General features: G+C 41.3%; 1 protein-coding gene across 2 annotated transcripts in view; it reads right to left on the reverse strand.

The window, feature by feature from the left end:
* SMG1 (SMG1 nonsense mediated mRNA decay associated PI3K related kinase) overlaps nucleotides 1-24968 on the reverse strand; it is a 123597-nt gene that overhangs the window by 78884 nt on the left and 19745 nt on the right. For both annotated transcript variants that reach the window (XM_054041229.1, XM_054041228.1), the window contains exons 3-7: nucleotides 21785-21940; nucleotides 14784-14920; nucleotides 9796-9854; nucleotides 6982-7195; nucleotides 15-140 (exon numbers count right to left, since the gene is read on the reverse strand). In XM_054041229.1, coding sequence (XP_053897204.1) covers nucleotides 15-140; nucleotides 6982-7195; nucleotides 9796-9854; nucleotides 14784-14920; nucleotides 21785-21940 — 692 coding nt within the window. The remainder of the gene's footprint in view (nucleotides 1-14; nucleotides 141-6981; nucleotides 7196-9795; nucleotides 9855-14783; nucleotides 14921-21784; nucleotides 21941-24968) is intronic.

A 24968-nucleotide genomic window follows, 5' to 3' on the forward strand; every position in this document is an offset into this window, starting at 1 on the left:
AGGCACACACTTACCCTAAAATTGGTGCTGAAAATATGTGGGTAACATCGGGACACCAGAAGGATGCACTTAACACATTTGCACAGTAACTCTGGTGTATCCACATTTTCTAGAATGGACTGCAGGCTGGTCATTACAAGCTTAAAAAGAGTCACAAATAAAAAAAATTACTAGTCTTTTTAATATTTTTGAATAAGCTGAAATGTCATGAATGTTGTTAAATCGATTATCAGGGGGTAGCCGTGTTAGTCTGTATCTACAAAAACAACAAAGAGTCTGGTGGCACCTTAAAGACTAACAGATTTATTTGGGCATAAGCTTTCGTGAGTAAAAACCTCACTTCTTCGGATGCATAGAGTGAAAGCTACAGATGCAGGCATTATATACTGACACATGGAGAGCAGGGAGTTACTTCACAAGTGGAGAACCAGTGTTGACAAGGCCAATTCAATCAGGGTGGATGTAGTCCACTCCCAATAATAGATGAGGAGGTGTCAATTCCAGGAGAGGAAAAGCTGCTTCTGTAGTGAGCCAGCCACTCCCAATCCCTATTCAAGCCCAGATTAATGGTGTTGAATTTGCAAATGAATTTTAGTTCTGCTGTTTCTCTTTGAAGTCTGTTTCTGAAGTTTTTTTGTTCAATGACAGTGACTTTTAAATCTGTGATAGAATGACCAGGGAGATTGAAGTGTTCACTTACTGGCTTGTGTATGTTACCATTCCTGATGTCCGATTTGTGTCCATTTATTCTTTTGCGGAGGGACTGTCCGGTTTGGCCAATGTACATGGCAGAGGGGCATTGCTGGCACATGATGGCATATATGACATTAGTGGATGTGCAGGTGAATGAGCCCCTGATGGTGTGGCTGATGTGGTTGGGTCCTCTGATGCTGTTGCCAGAGTAGTTATGGGGACAGAGTAGGCAACGAGGTTTGCTACAGGGATAGGTTCCTGGGTTGGTGTTTCTGTGGTGTGGTGTGTAGTTGCTGGTGAGTATTTGCTTCAGGTTGGGGGGTTGTCTGTAAGCAAGGACTGGCCTGCCTCCCAAGGTCTGTGAGAGTGAGGGATCATTTTCCAGGATAGGTTGTAGGTCGTGGATAATGCGCTGGAGAGGTTTTAGCTGGGGGCTGTATGTGATGGCCAGTGGTGTTCTGTTATTGTCCTTGTTGGGCCTGTCCTGTAGTAGGTGATTTCTGGGTACCCGTCTTGCTCTGTCAATCTGTTTCTTCACTTCCCCAGGTGGGTATTGTAGTTTTACGAATGCTTGATAAAGATCTTGTAGGTGTTTGTCTCTGTCTGAGGGGTTGGAGCAAATTCGGTTGTATCTTAGGGCTTGGCTGTAGACAATGGATCGTATGATGTGTCTTGGATGGAAGCTGGAGGCATGTAGGTACGTATAGCGGTCAGTAGGTTTCCGGTATAGGGTGGTGTTTATGTGACCATCACTTATTTGTACTGTAGTGTCCAGGAAGTGGATCTCTTGTGTGGACTGGTCCAGGCTGAGGTTGATGGTGGGGTGGAAATTGTTGAAGTCCAGGTGGAATTCTTCAAGGGCCTCCTTTCCGTGGGTCCATATGATGAAGATGTCATCAATGTATTGCGTTCTGTACGGCTGAGGTTATGGGACAAGTGATGTTGTTTGTCCACAATTTCAGCCTGTGCACCACTGAACAGTGCACTGACCCACAGGAACCTTCCTACCAACACTACAAGAGGAGGAACTCTGCGTGGACTCCTCCTGATGGTCGAAATGACAGACTGGACCTCTACATAGAGTGTTTCCGCAGACGTGCACAGGCTGAAATTTTGGACAAACAACATCACTTGTCCCATAACCTCAGCCGTACAGAACGCAATGCCATCCACAGCCTCAGAAACAACTCTGACATTATCATCAAAGGGGCTGACAAAGGAGGTGCTGTAGTCATAATGAACAGGTCAGATTATGAACAGGAGGCTGCCAGGCAACTCTCCAAGACCACATTCTACAGGCCACTATCCTCTGATCCTACTGAGGAATACCAAAAGAAACTACACCATCTGCTCAAGAAACTCCCAGCTACAGTACGGGAACAAATCTACATGGACACACCCCCAGAACCCCGACCAGGGGTATTCTATCTGCTACCCAAGATCCATAAACCCGGAAACCCTGGACGCCCCATCATCTCAGGCATTGGTACTCTGACAGCAGGATTATCTGGCTATTTGGACACTCTCCTCAGACCCTATGCTACCAGCACTCCCAGCTATCTTCGAGACACCACCGACTTCCTGAGGAAACTACAGTGCATTGACGTTCTTCCTGAAAACACCATCCTGGCCACCATGGATGTAGAAGCACTTTATACCAATATTCCACATGAGGATGGACTACAAGCTGTCAGGAACAGTATCCCTGATGAGGCCACAGCAAGCCTGGTGGCTGAGCTTTGTGACTTTGTCCTCACCCACAACCACTTCAGATTTGGGGACAACTTATACCTTCAAGTCAGTGGCACTGCTATGGGTACCCGCATGGCCCCACAGTATGCCAACATTTTTATGGCTGACTTAGAACAACGCTTCCTCAGCTCTCGTCCCCTAGTGCCCCTCCTCTACTTGCGCTACATTGATGACATCTTCATCATATGGACCCACGGAAAGGAGGCCCTTGAAGAATTCCACCTGGACTACAACAATTTCCACCCCACCATCAACCTCAGCCTGGACCAGTCCACACAAGAGATCCACTTCCTGGACACTACAGTACAAATAAGTGATGGTCACATAAACACCACCCTATACCGGAAACCTACTGACCGCTATACGTACCTACATGCCTCCAGCTTCCATCCAAGACACATCATACGATCCATTGTCTACAGCCAAGCCCTAAGATACAACCGAATTTGCTCCAACCCCTCAGACAGAGACAAACACCTACAAGATCTTTATCAAGCATTCGTAAAACTACAATACCCACCTGGGGAAGTGAAGAAACAGATTGACAGAGCAAGACGGGTACCCAGAAATCACCTACTACAGGACAGGCCCAACAAGGACAATAACAGAACACCACTGGCCATCACATACAGCCCCCAGCTAAAACCTCTCCAGCGCATTATCCACGACCTACAACCTATCCTGGAAAATGATCCCTCACTCTCACAGACCTTGGGAGGCAGGCCAGTCCTTGCTTACAGACAACCCCCCAACCTGAAGCAAATACTCACCAGCAACTACACACCACACCACAGAAACACCAACCCAGGAACCTATCCCTGTAGCAAACCTCGTTGCCTACTCTGTCCCCATAACTACTCTGGCAACAGCATCAGAGGACCCAACCACATCAGCCACACCATCAGGGGCTCATTCACCTGCACATCCACTAATGTCATATATGCCATCATGTGCCAGCAATGCCCCTCTGCCATGTACATTGGCCAAACCGGACAGTCCCTCCGCAAAAGAATAAATGGACACAAATCGGACATCAGGAATGGTAACATACACAAGCCAGTAAGTGAACACTTCAATCTCCCTGGTCATTCTATCACAGATTTAAAAGTCACTGTCATTGAACAAAAAAACTTCAGAAACAGACTTCAAAGAGAAACAGCAGAACTAAAATTCATTTGCAAATTCAACACCATTAATCTGGGCTTGAATAGGGATTGGGAGTGGCTGGCTCACTACAGAAGCAGCTTTTCCTCTCCTGGAATTGACACCTCCTCATCTATTATTGGGAGTGGACTACATCCACCCTGATTGAATTGGCCTTGTCAACACTGGTTCTCCACTTGTGAAGTAACTCCCTGCTCTCCATGTGTCAGTATATAATGCCTGCATCTGTAGCTTTCACTCTATGCATCCGAAGAAGTGAGGTTTTTACTCACGAAAGCTTATGCCCAAATAAATCTGTTAGTCTTTAAGGTGCCACCAGACTCTTTGTTGTTAAATCGATTGTAACCTTGACTGAAATAAGAAAGGTCTGCTACAAAACAGATGGCTGCTCATTGTTAAGATTCAAGCAACAGGTATTTGTATTGCATTTTGATGTATAGTATATATTTTCTGCCTTCCTATGAAACATGGAAATGCCAAGATGTGAAAGGGTGGAAAATGATATGTTACCAATGACAAACTTATTTAAACTTACTAGGAATTATAGAGACTAATAAGGGTACCAGGGGAGAGGGGATGCATGGTGTTAGGGTTTCCAACCAACTACAAAAGACTTGAAGGTTCCCCTAACAATCATTCTAACACTTGTATGAGCTGAACATATGGATGGATCTTCCAAAATACCTGAGGTTCACAAAGGGCTTGTCTTCACATCCAGTTAGGAGATATTTAACATTCATAAAGACTATGTGGTCACGCCTCACTTTGATCCAGGCTACAAGCATTCATGCTTTAGCCTTGGGAGAGAAGCCTTGTCTTTCCTAAGGCCTGGCCTACACACTCACAAGTTAGATCTACATAGATACACTGACCAGGGGCGTGAAGGAAAAAAACAAAAAACAAAAACAAACAAAAAAAACAACAATGTATCCCTGATCAACACAGCTGTGCTGACCTTCCTCCCCCATGTAGATGCAACTATGTTGACAGTAGGGTGACCAGAAGAGGGAAAGAAAATATCGGGACACATTGGGGGGTGGGGGGCAAAAAAATAAAATAAAATAAAAATAAAAAAAAAGCCAAGTCCTGCCGGCTGAGGGGGGGAGGGGAGGGGTGCTGCCAGCGGATATCGGAACAAATTGTGTCCCGACCAAAGATTTTATCGGGACGTATCTAATTTCATTCGTGGAGGTAGTGTTCCTACACGGATGGAAAAACACCTTCCAATGTCAATGTAGCTATGCCAGCATAGCCCTGGAGCACAGACATGTCAATAGAAGGGATTTTTTCATCCGTGTAGGAACACCACCACCCAAACTATGTCTACACTACACAAACTACAATGGCACAGCTACAGCACTGCAGCTCAGTGGTACCTAGGTTGATGGAAGATCTACGCCAGGGTTAGGTCAACCTAATTACAGTGCTCAAGGGGCGAAATTGTTCACAGCCTTGAATGATGTAGCTATGTCAACCTAATTTTTAAGTGCAGACCAAGTCTCCAGACTGTAGACACAATCTAAAGGTAAAGCATAAACTCATGTCTTGTTTCTCTAGAGTTTATCTTGACTTAACTGACTGACAATTAACACCTTTTAAAAGACAGTTTGAATACTTTTTACCCAAACATTTGGGGTTTACTGTAGGCTCACCCCCAGGGTAAATCACAAATATTTTTAGCTTGGAGCGACTGTCTGGAGAAGGGGAGTGTGGCGCTATAGCCACTCCATAACAAAACATTTAAGAGATGAAAAAGAAGTGTAAGGTACCTTAGGCCAAAGGCTAACTGAAGTGACCACTAAATAAAATGAGCTTCTTGACTATAATTAGCATTTTTCCTGCAGACTTCTTCCACTGAAGGAATCCTCATAAGTGACAGTGACAAAAAAGTTTAGCATTTCAAAATGAGCGTAGCAACTGTGCTACAGGTGTGGACCTGGTCTACACTTAAAACTTTTGTCAGCGTAGCTATATCGATAAGGTGTGTGATTTTTCTCCAACCTTGATTGACATAGCTATGCCAGCTAAAGCCCTAGTATAGATGCAGTTAAACTGGCAAGAGTCCTTTTGCCGGTATAACTTAGGCCTGGTCTACACTACAAAAGGTTTGCCAGTATAGTTATACCACTATAACTATTCTAGTATACTCTTCTAATATAGATGCAACTTATACTGGCAAAACAGTTTTACTGCCAGTATAACTCTTACCAGTTCCCTGAACAAAATAAGCTATACTGGCAAGATGACTTTTCTGACAGCGTAACTGCTTCTATACTATGGCTTTTGCCAGCATAGCTGTCGGTCAAGGATAGGAGGAGATAAAAAACCCTAGTGTAGACACAGCTATACTGGCAAAAGAGTCCTTTTGCCAGTAAAGTTTATTTGGGAAATGGCGTAAGCTATATTGGCAATAGAACTCTTTTACTAATATAATTTCTGTCTAGAAGGTTTGCCAGAATGGCTATCTATACTAGGGCTTTTGCCAGCATAACTATGTCAGTCATAATTATGCTAGCAAAAAACTTTTAAATACAGACCAAGCCTTACTCCATTTTAGAAACTGGTTTAAGCTATACTAGCAAAAGAACATCTCCAACTAGGGCAGTTTGCCAACATAACTACCAGCAAACCAGCTCTACCAGCATATCTATACCCGCAAACCCTTTTAAGCGTAGGCAGGTCTCCCTATCAAAAACAACCCAGGAAACTGATGAAATCATGAATACTCACAAGAACAAAACGGGATGAAGAGTAAAAAGGTGCAAATTAAAATACAAGGCAAACACAAGCTAGTGCTCTGGTGGACCTTTCAGCCACCAGGCTGATTTTAAATACTTCACAGCCCTCATTCTGGACAGATGATATTTCAGATGTCCTTATGACTGAAAATAAAAAAATTTCAAGGAGAGGGAATGTCTGGCAAGTTTTGCTGCCAAGTCTTCCACTTTAATCAAGTAAAAAGGTGGAAAAAATTGCTATAATAACCAAGAGCAGGCAGCAATGTCACCAGAAGTGAGCTAAAATAGTAGTTTTAGTTCTAAAATACTTACAGACTAGATATTAACCAGGAACAGAAGAAGGACATGTCATACATCCTTACTATGTAAAGATTTTTCAAACTATAACCCAGATATCAAATTCAAATCACATTTTTAAAGGAAAATTAAATTTAAATCTCATAAAATATTAAACATGTAATTAAACAAAGTGTAAAATGTGTTTTTCACAGGGTTATGTATCTCTATTATTCTAACACCCTGACTGCTTACTCTTCATGTGTTCATTTTAGTAAAAGCAATGATTTGATTCAAGCTGTGCATCAATACAATACCGGAAAAGCAACAATGCCCCAATTTTAACTTTCATTCTTACCTGCATTACAGATGAAAAGGCTTTCTTTTCTCCCACAGTCTCTAGTGCTTTGTAGGTTGCACGCAAGTAAAGAAGTTTAACTTCATCTTTAGTGGATGAGCTAAATTTGCTAAAAATCCATTTAAAGATCTTCTCAGCCTCGTAGCTCAAAGAAGCACAAAGAAGGCCAAGACAGCAAGCTCCCTCTTGTCTCAGTTCTTGAAGCAATTTGCTACTGTATTTATACAAAAAAAATTAATTTAAGCTTTCAGAGGGTAAAATCAGTTAGACCTTTTACACAGTGAACAAGTACAAGAAAACATCTTGAACATATTCAGTAAAAAAGTTTTGCACAAGCAATCTTTTCTAAAGCAAAAAAAGCATGTATATATGAAGCTATTGTATTCCTTCCAATAAAAGCTGCACCTGCCATTTAGATGAGTTATATAAAAATGAATTATATGAAATGGATTTCCACTAAACAAGTCTATATAAAATATGGAAATACTACAGTTAGATTGGCAAAACTATTTTAGATCTGCCATCTGATGAACAAATCTCCCCTTGTAAACAGACAGCTGACTTTAGACACAAATATATATAGCAGGGGTAAAGTTCAGGACCTGGCTCTCTCAGACACCACCTCCCATGCTCCACTTGCAAGAGATTCTATCTGCTCATGTGCTCTTCTGGCAACCCTACAAAATGACCTTATTATTGCCTATGGCAATGCACTCTTAATGGGTGATCCTCCAGAACTCACTCCCGCTCACACTACATGAGAACTTATGTCCGGCCATTTTCTAGAAACCATGTAAAAGAGTTTTCATTTAGCTTTTAGTTGGATTGTGTTTCTTTGCTTGTATGAAGTTTGTCTATTGGCCAATGGGGAGGCTTAAGAAAATACTAGTTTCTTTCTTTCTTTCATGTCTAACATTAATATTCATTTTATTTTAATTTAAGTTATAGCACATAGGTACCAAGGTTGCATTTGGCACAAAACTTCTGTAATCTGTACGCTCCTATCATTAGATATTCAAATGAGTAAATCTTGGGTTCTCTTGTTCCCCAATCCCCCGAGGATAATTTACTTCCTTTACATTATAATAAAGCTCCAATATTCTATGTATAACATTTAAAAACTTGAAGAGTCTAACTATTTAATTCAGCCAGCAGAAAACTCAGCAAAATAAAACTGACAGATTCAGAAGCTACTGTAGTGAAAATGAGCTTTCAGGTTAAGTTAAAAAATGCTAATGCTTAAGGTATGAATTATTTTCATTATTTAGGAACCTAGGAATTACGTACAATACCAGATCAAATCAGCAGTCTGTGTAGATCAGTATCCTGTTTAGCAGTTGCATTAGATATTTCAAAGAAGGATGCAAAAAACCCCATAGCAGACAATGATGGAATAACCTGCTCACAAAAGAAGCTTCTTTCTAACCCTTGTCACTTAGTGGGTTTGCTTATGTCCAGCAACATGAAGGGTGGGTGGGTGGGGTAGGGGTGTCTTCTAAAAAGGTATTTCGTATCTAATGCAGTTATGGATGTTCTTATTTACCCATATAAATGAATCACTCTCTTTTGAGTGCTACTTAAATTCTTAGCCCCAATGATTTCTAGCTGCATTTAGTTCCAAAGGTTAGTTACGTGTTGTGTAAAATTTTACTTCCTTGTAACCATATTTAATGTCCCCTTCATTTTATGTATAGCGACAGACACAAGAGGTGGATTTGGGTGTCCGTAGAAATTTTGGAAAAAAGCTACTATATAAACAAAGGAGTAGGAAACTATTATGGAGAGATGCAAATCAAAGATAGATATAATATCAAACAGCTTTTAAAAAACAAGCTAAAGTTAATTTTTTTTTTAATTTTGTAGAATTTGTTCATATTGAAAGATCGCCTGAATTTGAAAAACAAACAAACAAACAAAAAAAATGTCAACTGAAGGATTATTTTAAAAACTCACTCTGAACAGGGATATTAGTGACTTTTACTAAACAGTGGCCAGCTCAATACACATCATGAAACAGGACCAGTAGCTTTGTGAAAATATCCTTGGCAACTTGACACCATTAGAAAGTTGATCGTAATACAATACATATAATGTATCATGTTGAATGAAAGCCAAGAGAGGCTTTCTGCTGCAATGACCACCAAATAAAAGTTTGTCAAAATACCTATGGCTACTAATGAGCATTTATACTAATTTTACATACTAATCTACATTTTAATTATAGCAACTGAGAATAAACAAGTGTCAATGATGTTATACAACCTTTCAGTTAGAGATATCATAACCCCTTGCAAATAACAATCACTTTTCTACATGAAAATTCTGTACATGTTATTGTTAAAAGTAGCATCTAATTTTTTTTTAAAAAGTAAACACCTCAGAAATATAAGGCATGTGTCATTTTTGCACTTGAGCAATGTGGGTGGAATTTTCTGACATGCCTAAGAGTTGGAACCCCAACTCCCTTAAGCATATTTTTAAAATCCCACCCTACTCATATAACTTGTCATGCCTATGAAGTATGACTTCATAGACAGTTGGAGAAAAAATGTCTTTTTGCACTGTGTTTACTTTGTGAAACTGACTCTCAATACTTCCAACAGTCAGTTTCACCCTTGCCCCTAACACAGGAGCAGAAAAGCACTTAAAAATGTTTAAAAGGATTTTTTATTTTAAGTCAGGGCACAATATTTGAAAAGGTGCTCTATAAGAAAATGGACGTTTTATCATTTAGTCAATTTGCAAAAATTCAAGTGGACAGTTTCCCTTTAAAACTTTTGGACTGCTTCATTTTTCTAGCTTATTGCGGCTTACCTTTCATTAAGCACATCATGTATGGCAGTCAGGATATTATCCAGTTGTTTAACTAGTACCTGCAATAGTTAAAGGATATACACTTAAAACTGTCACAATTGCTACTGCAATAAAGATCCTTCCTACACTCACATTAAAACATTATTAGCAACAGTGGACTGCTATTATATCTTCCCTGATCATCATACACTGCTATGAATTATTTTAAATAGATTTGTAATACTGTGCTACAGATTATTTTTCATTCCTATCTGCACTTGCTAGGAAAGCTTACTAACATACCGCAATTAAGCCTAAATGCAGTTCTCACTAATACTGTTGCATCACAAACATGAAGAGAGCCTTATCTCCAGTACAGTAGAACTTTAGAGTTACAAACACCAGAATTACAAATTGACCAGTCAACCAGACACCTCATTTGGAACCGGAAGTACACAATCACGCAGCAGCAGAGACCAAAAAATCCAAAAACACAGTACAGTATTGTGTTCAACATAAACTACTTAAAGAAAAAAAAAAAAGGGTGGGAAGCAGCATTTTTCTTTTGCATAGTAAAATTTCAAAGCTGTTTTAAGTCAATGTTCAGTTGTAAACTTTTAAAAGAACCACCATAACGTTTTGTTCAGAGTTACGAACATTTCGAACAACCTCCATTCCTGAGGTGTTCGTAACTCTGAGGTTCTACTGTAATGTCTTCAACAGGTACACACTTTTGTGTTGACCATCAGGTATATCAGCAGAATAACTCTTTAACTGATGGAGTTAAGGCTGTGGGGTATTAAAAAAAAACAAAACAAAAAAAAACATGTTTTGTTAGGTGATCCTAACTTTGGAAAACAGTAACATCTCTTATTCTGCAAATAATTATTGCTGAAGCTAGAGGAATAGTTATTTGCATGGTGTATACTGCAGTGCATAGTCAAACAAAAATACATTAATTGCAATAGTATTAGGCACTATGTAGCAAAAAACATGACATGTTTTCAAAATGAATTCTCCTACTTTTATGTTTGCTTCATTTATAAAACATGTTTACCTTCTAATGTGCTTTGGGGGAAAAGTGTGTGGCCACTTCAAAAATCTTACATTCTGATAAATACCGATCCACTTTAGAAAACAATGGCAAAATAAGAGGGTCTGTGTGCTCGACTCCCTCAGAATTCCATGGTGTCATTGTAAAGGATCCCCAACTTGTTTTATTTCTGGGAAAGAAATTATGAAAAGGTACAGGATACCATGGAACAAGGAGGGGGGAGACTTATGCAGGCTTTGCGAGACAGAATGCAAAAACAGTGGTGGCATCTAATGCTTACAAACATTTTGGGCTTGTCTACATTATGCAGCTTTTAGCGACAAGGCTGTATCGACACAGCCTTGTCGCTAAAAGTCAGTGTGTGTGTGAACCCTGTCAGTATTTTGTCGGCACTTATGCCAACAAAATACTTCCAGCCCTGCGAGCAGCGTTAGCTTTGACGGCAGGACAAAGCCGCGTTCACACTGCCACTTGCATTGGCAAAACTTGTGTCTTTCGCAGGGGCAGGGAGCGGCTTTTTAAAGTACCCTTGAAAGACAAAAGTTTTGTCAACAACATCGCAGTTTAGACAAGCCCTACGGCTCACTAAAAATCTTTGTCTTGAGTATGTTTTAAAGTTTTGGCTCAAGATTATGTCAGGAACATTATCTGCTCATAACTAAACATTTTAGTCATGAAAAGTGTAGTTCCTGGAATTGTCTAAGTTAAAGAAAATATTTCCTTTATAAAAATATTAATGGTTTGACACTGTTGAGAGGCTTTGACAGAGTTCTGATAGGTAACGTGTAAAAAGTGTGATACTTAGTGTTCTAATTGTTTGTAGGTCTACTCTAAAACTTCCTTCACTGTTGAGTTAAGGACAAGTTAGATGGCCATTGCCACTATGTTCTGAGAAATACAGCTGCAAGTCTACTGTATCTTCCCTAGTGTTATGAAAAGTCTAAATTAAAAAGATTATGAAAAACTGAGGTTGGATTGAGGATGGAGAAGGGCTTGGGGGTAGAGGTTGACAAATACTGGGAACTTGAGCCAAGGTCCTACAAGTAAAATGATATGAAGAGATTTTTAGCAAGTGCTCATAATTTCAGCTAGGCTAACCCTTAATTTTGAAGTCCTGTCGTCATGCTAGCATACCAAAATGACAGTACTCTCAACTGTCCCATTTTGAGGAATCTTAACTTCTCCCACATTAAAAAACAAAACACTTATACTCCACCCCAAAATAAACAACATGAAGTGCTCAGATGCCCATCAGTATTTTTTTCCTGAGCATACTTGTGAAAAATCTCAAGGCCATTGGAGAGCTTGAGAGAGATAACTAAGCCTAAAACATGAAAGATCCACAAGGGGTAGGGGGTGGAATAGGCCTATGTTAGATTCCAAAAATATGTTTATAAATACATGTGAACTAAAATTCACATGTAAAAGTAGTCTGGCCTCCCAGCTACTTATGTTTAATTTTTATTCCAATCAGCAGCAGATAAGACTTTTTATGAGTAATGGGTTCCTTCAGAAGTTTTAACAGCATTGTGGCTATAAAAAGCCTAAAACAGGCATGCACTTCACTGGGAGTATTCTTATGCCTTAATCTTTAAAAAAAATATATATATATCAGATCCTCTCACATGCCTGACAGATAATAGGAATCCTTAATGGAATATGCATTTTCTGGTATTTAATTATCAAGACCCAAAAAGATCTATTCAATTAAAAAAAAAATATGATGCAGAAATCAATACCACACTGATTTTCAGAAGGAAACTTTACAGTTACAGTTAAATAAGCTAAAGGAGAGTAACTGATGTAGGTCTAAATTGCATGAGAAAAGTGCACTGGTTTAAACTTTAAAAGGGAAAAACATTTATATGATCTTCAAAAGAAGCTTCTGATGTTGATAGCAAGACTGCTGAACTCCGCATCAATTGCTGCAGAACAGGAGATTTGTAAATATCCCATGTAGATGTTTTATCTGCAATAGATTCATTTTCTCGCCAATATGTAAATACTGACAAATTTGCTCTTTGTCTCAGGTCTATAATGCCAAATCTTTGTAAATTGCAGAATGGGATTAGAAGACTCCTATTGTGTCTAACAGTGATTCAGAGGAGGTAAAACACTTGCTTCCAGAACAAGGAAACCAGAATTTCTTTGAGGTGTATACTGTCTACTGAACCAAGACTGCCTTCTCCAAAAAACAGTAATATTTCTGTTGTGGCCAGACTGGATGCCTTCATAGTAGCAAATTTGTACTTAGAGGAGACAAATGCAATATCTTCTCTGTTTCGGTTCAGTTTTAAAATACTAGATGGGCTCACAAAGCTTTGACTTCCAACTTGCAAACTGGACTATTGCTAAGATATCAATTAACAACTTCAGTGCAGTCTCATATAGAGGCCTGCAGCCAGGGTTTCATTGTGAGGACTGCCTTCCATGCCCTCTTGCAGCCTAAGGTCACTCAACAGGCAAGCTTGCCTCAATTTCCCTACTGCAAGGGGCTTCTTACATAACACCTCTTCTAGGATCTAATTTATTGGCATGAAACGCAAAACTATTCTCAGTCCTGGGACTTCTAGTCTCCCCCCAGCTCTTCCCTGTTTTGGCAAGCCACTCTCAGCCCTACCCTCCCTCCCATGGAATCTGCTCTGCCTGGCCATCAGCCTTGTTCTCTGTCTTCCAGGCCCAAACCCTTCTGCTTGGACAAAGGTCTCCTGTGCCCAACCAGCTCTTCTGCAGTCTCTGTCACAGCTTCTTCCGGTTCTCTCTCCCTGAGCATCCCCTCTCTCTGCAGCTTCTTGCTGCTCTTATAGGGAACTAACCTGATCCCTGCTAAGGTGTGCCTACTTACCTAAGATTGGCTTGCCCCAGGCCTCTCACCTTTAAAAGGTGCAAGCTATCCTGTTACATAGGGTCAAGGATGAAGAAAGTAAGGGGACTACAGGCGGAACCAAAGCTATTTTGCCACAATCTTTCCTATTTGGGCAAAGATATAAGACGGCTATAGCAAAATTAACTCCATGTGGAGCCCTCTTATTACCTTGCCCCTTTTAACTGGCTTTAAGTCTGGTTTGCAACACAGAGACTGCCCTTTAATCATTAAATATCAATCCAATCCTGGTAATGAACAGGATTCAGATTTACTATATTATACAGTTAACTATGAGATTTTGCTAACTTGGCAGTGATCCCTGGGCAGGAGTAGAAGGTTCACGCTTCAGTGGTTCTATTTTGCCCTTCAGAGAGATCTGAGAGGTTGGTGTTGAGGAAATGTTCATTTTTCTGAAATAATCTATCATGCAGGTTTCATAAGATTCTAATCACCCATCCCTGTTCAACAGCTGGGAAGCTACTGGTGAGACAATGATATTTGCATCAAGCTAGCTCATAATTAAAGTGGGGATGGATGGGGAGCTTCTGGTTCCCCAAGACCATTGTAGGAAGTTCTTTCCTCTTCCCTCCATGTCCATCTGTATTTTCTAGAAAATTGCATTTCCCTCAGACGTGAACCTTGTCACAGTAATCCATGATTTATAGATGTATTCAATTTTCATTGAAAATATTCAAGTTAATTATAATTTTGAATATAAGAAAACAATTTAAATGCAAGTAAAAATGCACTTAGTGCATTAAGAAAACATTTCCAGGAGCAGTCAAAAGAAAAAGAACAGACTGACTGTTGTTCAATGGATGTCATATTTACATCTTGGGCTCACACATATTTTGTGGTTTTGCTTCGAGGCAAACGTCTTAAGTAATCAGGCTATAAATCATTTCCTGAACGCTACAGAAAGGGCACATGGCCCAGAAATGTTTATCCTTATAAAAAAAAAAAAAAAAAAAAGTGCATTAACCCAGCCTCACACTTCAATAGTAAAACTTTTATAAAATTGATTTAGAAAATGAACAAACATATTATACATTTTAATGATACATGGAACAGCATGTTAACATTACTAACCAGTTTGTTTTCTGGTTGCTGAATAAATTCTTTCAACTGCTTTACAGTAGCCAGTCTTCGGTCTCTGTCGTCTTCCCGAGTAATCCTCCGAAGAAGATTTGACAGTCGAGACTCGTCAGAATAAGACAACGATCGCTCTGAAAAATAATATTTTATTCTCTATAATATATGTGGTGCATCAGTATTTACTAAAAAAGCTGAACTTAAACTCATGGGTATATTTTAATAGCATAGCCATTCCTTGAGAAAAAACAAAACCCAGTTTTATTTTTGTTTTTACCTTAGTCTTAAAATTTAAAAAAATGAAATAGGAAAATAGGTTCAGATACCTGAAAATTTCTTCTCTTCTGGCAAATAGGAAACACCCTATAATGTCTCTTCTGTCTCCTTGTTGCTCTGAGGCAGAACAAAACCTTTGGCTACAGCATTAGGCTAACCCTGCCTGTTGAAGAGCCTATCAGTGCAAGAACTTCAAAACTGAAATAAATTTAAATTTTTACGATGGATTAACAATAAGAACAGATTAACTATTTTGTTTTATAAGTAGAAGACCCTGCTGCAGAGGCAGGAAAACAGAGCTGTTCAAAACAGAATACCTTTACTATAATTATGTCTCCTCTTCTTATAGACTCACTAATCCTATTCGCCCTAACTATTAAGAGAAAGAAAGTTTTCAGGTGAATATAACTTTCCTAATATCCAGTATATTCAGGTCCAAATGAAATTTTAGCAGCTGGTGTCCCAAGCAGGAGCGATTTTAACTGGAATGAAATGATAATACATTTTCAGAAATTCAGGACAGCAGAACACAGATTTGACATTCCTTTTTTATTAGTTTTCATAAGGAAACAAAAAAAAATCCAAAATCTAAATAATTTACAGCTTGTATATGTTACGAAATACCACCCATTTCACAGGCAATTCAATAAAATTATGCAATTTTACAGCTTGTCAAAGCTGCAAGACTAGATAATACAAAAATAAAACAATATTACACAGAGACAACATGTTAGGGTTGGGGTAACAATAAAAATACACAGTCAAAAAAGGGAAGGAGAAAACTGGGGGGGATGAAGGGAGAGAAAAAAAGCAGAGGGATCAGATGGAATGGAAGTCTGTATTCCTTGAGCTGTCTGCATTCTTTATCCAAATGTATCAAGAAACAGGGTCCAAATTTCTTCCAATTCATATAAGTGCTCTCTACATTGGTAAGATATTCTCTCTTTCGCTGCTCACTCAGACAGGTCCGAATACCACTGCTCTATTCTGGGCATAAGCCTACTCCATTTTTTTGTAATATCATGAGCTTCACAATTATGGCAACCCTCAAGAATCAAAGTCTTGTGGTGGAGTTAAACCTAGCACAGTAGGTACATAACCTAGGAAATAATTTTAAGCTGAGGTCTGGTTGTAGAAGCATAGTACCAATATCACTTGCGTCCACCTCTTTCCACAACTGCCTGACTGTTGGACAGTCCCATAGCATGCAGAAGGGTTCCCTTTTCTCTATTACAGCATCAACATACACCAGAGGACAAGGCCCCCCATCTTGCAAAACCTCCGTGGAGTCCAATACATTTTGAATAGAACTTTTGCTGTATATCAGGCATAGTCTGAGATCCACAGAAGCATTTGTAACATTCTCCAATATGCTCTGCCACGGAGATTCTTTTAAGAGCTGTGATAACTCACCTTCCTATGCTTACACAAAGAACTCCAGACTAAAGGAGTTCTTCATTAGTAAAGCATATATAGCAGACATGGACTTGGGGAGTTTGAGGCATTTCCAAGGTTTCCTGTAGCGCTGGGGCCTCTTGCAGGCCTAGGGCATCCACACCCTAGGAAAGATTAGCAACGGTTTTCGTTTTAAGTACTGTCACTCCACTGAGGGTGGCAGGTCATATTGTTGTTTTAATGTTAGAAGAGAGACAAATACAGAATTTTAATCTGTAAAATAGGCATCATACTTATTTTTTCCATCCTCTCTACGTCAAGCTCTTCTGGGCAGGGACTGTTTATAATATATGTCTATGTACAGAACAACGAGGCCCTGATCTCAGTCGGGGCTTCTTTTGTGCCACAGTAATATAAAATAAAAGTTAACAAGTTACTACTACATGCAAAACTTTCCGTCCAAATGTTGTGTGGAGTATGGACTCCACATGTTTTCTATTGTTTAGTGAGTGATCGATCTATTTACTACCTGACCAGTACCTTCATTTGAGATGTACCATCCCATGGTCCAGAAGGTTATTACTGATAGGTGAGTTGGAGCCCTAAATAAGATGGTAACCTACTAGGCTTCAGGAATCTTGAGGACTCTGCAGTTGTCTAAAATTTGTCAGATTTATTTTACATGGAGAGAATCTTACCAAATGACATCAGAATTACTTCAGAACTATGAAAAGTTTGGTTTACTTTGGAAATAGAATCTATGTTTGGTACCCGTTTATCTAAGTAGAACACACAGAAGTGAGTTTCCCAGAGATCCCTCACTACAAATCAGGTCATGAGGAAGTGAAGAGACTCTGATAAATAAAACGTACAGTGAAACTTTAGGGAAACCTAAATCAATTTTCAGAAAATACTTTTAATATCAGATAAAAGAATTGAGGTGAATGAACTGCTCATCTATCAGAAGTAATAGAGAGTCTGCTTTCAGATATATCTTGACATCTGGAGGTAAGGAAAATCATAGTCTTATTACTATGAGGACAAACAAGGATAGAGGAAACATGCACTCCACATGGATTCATCTTTATCCATATCATAGTGGTGAAAATCCCAACTTGTACAATCTTATGTGAATGATGAGTGATTTGTCTGATCTTGTTCTAGTGTTTGAACACCAACTGGCATGCATAGACTTTATTCATAATTCTCTCTTTGATGAGAAAGGCATGTCAACACTGGGGAAAAAAGAATAATTAGATGACCTAAACAACCGGTCAGCTAACTTCTACCTGGTAGGATCTTGATATGGCATTAATTCCCATGCTAGCAAATTCTTCCTGTGTGGAACAAACAGATTATTTCCCAGAGACTTGTTGATCCCCAAATACATGGTATCCTACATCAGGAGAAAGACTATTGCTCTTCTTCTGATCTTCAATAGGATCTCTGGTTCTGAAGAAAAAAGTAATCGTGGACAGGAGTTCCCTTGGTCCTAACTGTGAGTGCCTACTGCTCCATGTTTTGGTCTAGGGCATAAAAATACAAAAAGAAGAATTGTAGTTTTGCTTGGAAGCCCTTAGGTCTGACTAAAGCCGACCAATATTACTACTAATACCAAGACAGGAGGTAGCAACTCCAATCCATAAATTCATCTGTTCTTTGCTTAGCCAGCCAACTGTGATGGTGTTCTCTTGAATGGAGGGGTTCAGATGGATAGTAGTTTTTCTTCCTCTGTTTATAGGAGAATGTAGGACTCCTTCTGGAAGATTGGTTGACTAGATTTTCCCTGCTGTTTAAGAGATATGGAGCATGAGAAAGATTATGGTTAGTCATCACTGACTACTAGATCAATGGTTTGAGACCATTGTGGATTGTCACTCTTTTTGTTCTGGTAAATATTAATTCATTATTTCACCCTAGGAGACCATGCTCCTTGTACTATTCTGATTGGCAAAGGTGCTTCCCAACCTTCCAAACAGGTATCAATTGTTGTAACTGCCCTGCCTGGTTTAAAAAAAAAATAAATAAATAAATAAAAGGCATTTGAGAATCTGTTTCTCATCGGCCATTAATTCAGAGTCTTAAACCTTTGAGGAAGTTTGACCTTACAGGTGATTGGGCATCTTTATGAAAAGGAAATGGCAAGGAAAACTTGATGCAGTCTAATGTACATCTTGTTTCTGGCCAGCATGTCTATACATCCCCAAAAGCTCAAAGAATTTCACAAAGGCCTATGGAGAACATGTTACTTCCTCATTGTAATTTCTTCCTTGGAACTGAGCACAATGTATTCAACCTTACTGATTACTATAGCCATGTAGATGGAATTCATTTTCCTTTTCTCTTGGCTTATCTGGAAGGCATGCTCTTAAGAAATGGGATAGCACACCATACATCCAGTGAGGAGTGTTGAAGAAACCAAAGTCAGCCCCTGGTGTTCATAAGGCAAGAGCTGGAATTTCTTCCATGAAGTTACCACCCTAGGAACTGGAATCCCTGCTACAACGAGATCACTCTAATTTGAGAAGCCTTTGGCTGCTGGACTGATTTGGCAGCTGCTCTGCAAAGACTACCTGCCAACGTTCCATACATGGCTGAGCTACAGAGATAGAAGAGCAGGGTGCAAAGGCACTGCAGTGACTCATCTGAAAACAGAAAATCACCAATCTCTGACCCACTGTGGAAGAAAGGAGAGGAACAGGATGAGTAGTTTTCCCCTAAGTTTTCTTTTGCCTTGTCAGCCAATTTCTGTAGCATTCAGAGCAACAGGTCACCAGAGCCTTAGAGAGAAACTACTTTTCTGAAACGCACTCTGTACTAGTTATACTATAGTTAGGTGCAAAATCAGATAGCAATAAGAATATAAGTACTCTTTAGTAAGTAATTTAGAAATTTCTTGAATAAGGCGGTGCTTAACCTGCACAGAGGGATTTCTATCACCAATTGCAGCTCTGGAGGTAGAGCAAACTGGCAGGTTCTTCAGTTTTAACTTGTAGATCTAAAGTTAACAGAAATAACTAACCCTGTAGTAGTTAAATCTTCATCTCTTGACTTCCTGGTGTCATCTTCTGTGTGTCTATCCTTTTGTTTGTAATCTCTTTAGAGCAAGAACCGTACATTTCTCAATTAAAATGCAGCTGTGCTGTTTTATATACAAAAAGAAACTACAATATGAAACTAAAAAAATAAAAGACAGTTTACTGGTATAGACAGATGTACTTCATTTCGCCATGAAAAAGTCTTCCAGTTTATAATTCTGTTAAAAACAGCTTTTTTTGATTTGATTAATAAATGAAACATTGATCTTTATTACATAATAAACGTTGAGACTGGCAGTTAGTTGAGCCTAAATCATAGGCTGAAAACCAAGTCAGAAGGTCAAAATGAACATCCAGCAGCATGAATGAAGTTGTGCAAAACAATGCACTAAACACAGGACATCTGCAAAAGACTTTGTTTGCAAAATAGGGAAGTTTCTGCAACATGCTAATTACCCCTCATACTAAGACAACCTCCATATTTAAAAAACTGTAAAGAAACCACATTCAGATCATGGCAACAAAGAAATTAAAAATTAAATCCTACTGCAACAAAATTATTCTATATGTCAAAGGAGACCACCAAGTTTCAACATAACTTGCTAAGAAACGACATCACCCATTACGTTAGTGAACGCTCCTCAACTTAAAAGATGCCCTCAAACTGCTGAGTCCAAAGACAGATGAAATATGAACAGATGTGTACTAGTCACAGATGACTACTTTTAAATTTCATTCTTCAAAGACTGTCGTTTTTGCACTTTAAGAAGCAAATTAGAGATGTGGCTAGCTCAAAGGAATATTAAGAATTAAGAATATTCTGCTAATACTGAAAAATATTCTCTCCTCTCACCCCCAAATTCTATTACTAGAGACATGAGACTTAAAAAAGGGATAGCTATTAGTCATTCATCTACTTCACCTGCTTATGGCTCATTTGAAGAGATCAGAAAGACATGACATTCTTGTTGTTGAGAAACTAGATTGGGACTCAGGAGGTCTAGGTTTAATTCCTGGCTCTGCCACAAAATCTTTATTTGAATAAGTCAGTCTGTGTGGCAGTTTTCTGATCTGTAAAATGGAGATAATATTCTTCTCTCACAGCCTTTGTCTGTCTTGCCTAAAGTAGACTGAGCTATCTGGCACAAGGACTGTCTGTTACTATTAGTTTATAAATTGCATAGCACAGTCAATTTTGGTGGAGGCCTTTAGGGCAGGGGTGGGCACATTTTTTGGCCTGACGGCCACATCGAAATTCCAAAACTGTATGGAGGGCCAAGTAGGAAAGGCTGTGCCTCCCCAAAAAGCCTAGCCCCCACCTCCTATCTGCCCCCTCCCACTTTCTGCCCCAAGTGCCCCCCTCAGAATCCCTGAGCCATCTAACCCCCCCCATCTCCTTGTCCCCTGCCCCCTCCCAGGACCCCCCGCCCCTAACCGCCCCCCGGGAGCCCACCCCCATTCAACCGCCCCCCACCCCGCTCCCTGTCCCCTGACCGCCCCCCAGGACCTTCTAGCAGCCATGCCGCTTGGCCGGAGCCAGCCATGCCACTGCGCGGCCTGGCAGGAGCTCGCAGCCCCACTGCCCAGAGCACTGGCGGCACAGCGAGCTGAGGCCGCAGGGGAGGAGGGACAGCAGGGGAGGAGCCGGGGGCTAGCCTCCGCAGCCAGGAGCTCAAGGACTGGGCAGGACAGGACAGTCCCGCGGACCGGATGTGGCCCGCAAGCTGTAATTTGCCCGCCTCTGTTTTGGAACTACTAATTATAACAATCAGCTGTTGTTGGAATAATTAAGTAACACAACTGTAGTTAGTGTTTATGACTTCATTTAGTCATAAAACAAATCCTATTTTCATGCAAACGCAGTTCGAATTAAACCATCATAAAAAATAAGGCTGAAGATCTGTTCAACTTCACGTAGGAAGTCTCTGATGCAGCAGAGCCCATGACTGATTCCCATCTTGCTCTTATCACTAAGTAGACCACGCTCCTCACTTTAGAAGATAAATTGAGTTGTCAAATTAGAGTCATATTTTGATGTTCTCTTTTTCCCATGAAACAATATAGCCAAAACATGTGTTTTTAAATTGCGTATTTTTTCCCAAATATTTTTCATCCACAGTCAACCTATCTTTGGAGGTTTACAATTTTAGACTTCAAAATAATTGAAAAATATGTACACAATGCCTAGTCAAAAAACTTCTGCTCCTTTCATTCATTGAATATATGACAGAGGCTGGCCAAAAAGTTTTTTTTATTGTTATTCTTCCTGTAAACACATAGCATTCTTACCCTGTGATTTCCTCATGTCTTTTGTGGCTAAAGCACGATTTCCATGCTGAACACTGGTAAAATCAGGGTTGGTCACATTGTTAACTCTCAGCTCTTGCCCCACCGACTTCCGACCATAAGTATTTTCCCCAGATCCTCCATTGACATTGTAGCCACCTGGGAAAAAATTGGTTTGAATTCAGAATGTTATTGCCTTGTCTATTTAGTAGCACGTTATACCTATGTAATAAAAAGTGTTTCAATTTTATTCATAATTAAAACTGGAAGACTTTTAATTATTTTAATTTGTTATTTGGCTTGATTTTAGACTTTCATATGCAAAAGCGTTTGTTTAGGCCCGTTGAGTTTCTGGGTCCCTTGTTCAGATTAAAGAGACACTATCAATTTGATTTTTTTTTTTAACTCTAATTTCAAAGAGTTCAATTTTCAAAATAATACATATTTGATTTTTTTTAAATCCCTTTAAAAGATTAAGGGTGTTTTGCTCTTATTTATACTTAGAGAGGTCTTCTGGGTGGGCTTAGGGCCCACCCATCCTCTATGCACATGCCCACCTGTTCCTTGCTGCCTGCTTATTTCCAATTCCAGATCTGCTGCTGCTATTAACAGGTAAACATTATCTTGTACACTCTGGGAAACGGTGAAAAAAACTGAGAGGAAGTTCTCTAGTTTCAGTTATAAAGATGTTAGGGGTCATTTGTAACAATAGCCAGTAAAAAAATTCCAGGTAAAAATGCAATTTTTCAAATTGACAATGTCCCTTTTAAGCATGTGTCAACAAATATCCTCACTCACACATGGTGTACTAACAAGTCTATTATTTGGAAAAACCTTTTTAAATATGAAACAGTCTATTCCGGGGTTCTCAAATTGGGGGTCATGACCCCTCAGGGGGTCACAAGGTAATGTGGGGGTTGCAAGGTGTCAGCCTCCACCCCCAAACACAGCTTCACATCCAGCATTTATAACAGCATTAAACATTTTTTTAAGTGTTTTTAATTTGTAAGGGGGGGCGGTCGCACTCAGAGGCTTACTTGTGAAGGGGGTCACCAACAAAAATTTGAGAACCACTGGTCCATTCTAAGTGCACAATGTATGCTTAAACTGGGAACACTTCCACTAACAGTAAAATACAATCTAAAATGTTGTCATTGCCTTAAATTCTAAAACCCTTTTTGACATATTTTTCCCTAATGGATCATGTTCCTTAAAAGCCTGCACATTTCTAGGCTATACAAGCCCTGGAAGTTAATTAGATGCTGATTCACTATTGACCAGCCAAAACAGAAGAAAGGATGGCCTCTTGTACATGACCTTCCCAATGTCCTGCAGCACCTCTTCATAGTACTGCACAGCCCAGTGGTGTTCATACTATCCTATGGTAACAGCCAAATGTCACTGCCATTCTGAAAGAACCAGTTCTCTGAGAATTTACATAGTGAATAGAAGAAACCATCTGCTCCATCATGTTTGCTGCAGCACTTTGTGTGCTGGACTTCCCTCTGCCCATCTTTCCACAGGATTGCCAATTTGTACATGGCAAAGAATAGTTTATTGGGCCTTCACAATCCTTTGGCTAACTGGCAAGAACTCAAACTCTAAACTCAAACATGGAAAGAAAGTTTCAAGCCATGCAGGCAGCCTTTTAAAATTTCTTCCCTACCTGACCCCTACAGATAGCCAGGGAAGAACTCATCTTGTGTCAAAAAAATCTAGATCACCAATGGTCGCTAGGCCCTCTCTCAGCAACACCACTTCCAAAAGCCAAATCGCCTCACAATACAAGGAAGATGAAAAAGAAATATGACTATTACGTAGACCAGGCCTGCACAACTCGTAAAGCGGCGAGGGCCATATTACTCCAAAGAAAATAGCTGAGGGCCGTAACACACCGGCCCCGCGGAAACACCCTCCCCCCCAGCGCCACCTGGCCCCGCGGAAACAACCCCTCCTTCCTCAGCACCACCCCGCGGCTCCCCCCACCCCAGCTCACCTCTGCTCTGCCTCTGAACACTCTGCCCCGCTTCTCCCCCCACCCCCGCTTCCAGCGAATGAGCTGTTCGCGCGGGAAGCCTGGGAGGGCAGAGAAGCAAGCAGCAGCTTCGTGCTCAAGCCCAGGGAGGCGGAGACGGAGCGGAGGTGAGCTGGGGTGGGGGGAGCCGCCCGCACCACAGCAGGTAACCTGGGGGGGAGGGGCGCAAAGGGGAACCGCTCCCCGCCCCAGCTCACCTCCGCTCCGCCTCCCTGGGCCTGAGCGTGAAGCCGCCGCTTGCTCTCAGCCCTCCCAGGCTTCCTGCGCAAACAGCTGATTCACGGGAAGTGGGGGGACTGCAAGCTCAGCCTGACCCGGTGCTCCAGGCACTGCGCGGTGGCGGCATGGTCCGGCTCCAGCCAAGCGGCGCAGCTGTAGCGCCGCCAGCCACCTCCAGGCAGCGCAGTAAGGGAGCAGGGAAGGGGTGTTGTATAGAGGGCATGGGAGTTCGGGGGGGGGGGGATAGATAGGGGTCAGGGCGGTCAGAGGGCAGGGAACAGGGGGATTGAATGGGGGCAAGGGTCCTGGGGGCAGTCAGGAAGGAGCAGGGGTTGGATGGGGCGGTGGGAGGCAGTCAGGGGCAGGGGTTCCAAGGGTGGTCAGGGGACAGGGAGAAGGGGTGGTTGGATGGGGCAGAGGTCCCGGGGGGCCATAGGAATGAGAGGAGGGGTTGGATGGGGCGGTGGGGGGCAGTCAGGGGACAGGGAAGGGGGGTGGATGGGGCAGAGGTCCCAGGGAAGGTATCAAGGAACGCGGGGGGTTGGATGGGGCAGGAGTCCCGGGGGGGGGGGGGCCAAAAAGCGCTCAGGACTGGAGCGGTGGCTGAGCCCCGTGTCCCGCTGGGGGGGTGGAGGGAGAGGGTTCTGTGCCCGTGTCCTGCTGGGGGGGGAGGGGGCGGTGGTGCCGCACGAGGGCTCTGTGCCCGTGTCCCACTTGGGGCCGGGGGGGGGGGGTCGGGTGGAGGCGCGACGGCGCACGAGGGCTCCATCCCCGTGTCCCGCTTGGGGCGGGGGGCGCCGGCAGCGCACGAGGGCTCCGTGCCCGTGTCCCGCTTGGGGCGGGGTGGCGCGCAAGGGCGCAAAAATATTCTTGCGTCGGGTGTGTGTGTGGGGGGGGGGCTGAAAGTCCCTTCCCCGCAGCTGTGATTGGCCT

Source organism: Malaclemys terrapin, chromosome 10, assembly GCF_027887155.1.
Source record: "Malaclemys terrapin pileata isolate rMalTer1 chromosome 10, rMalTer1.hap1, whole genome shotgun sequence".
NCBI lineage: Eukaryota > Metazoa > Chordata > Testudines > Emydidae > Malaclemys > Malaclemys terrapin.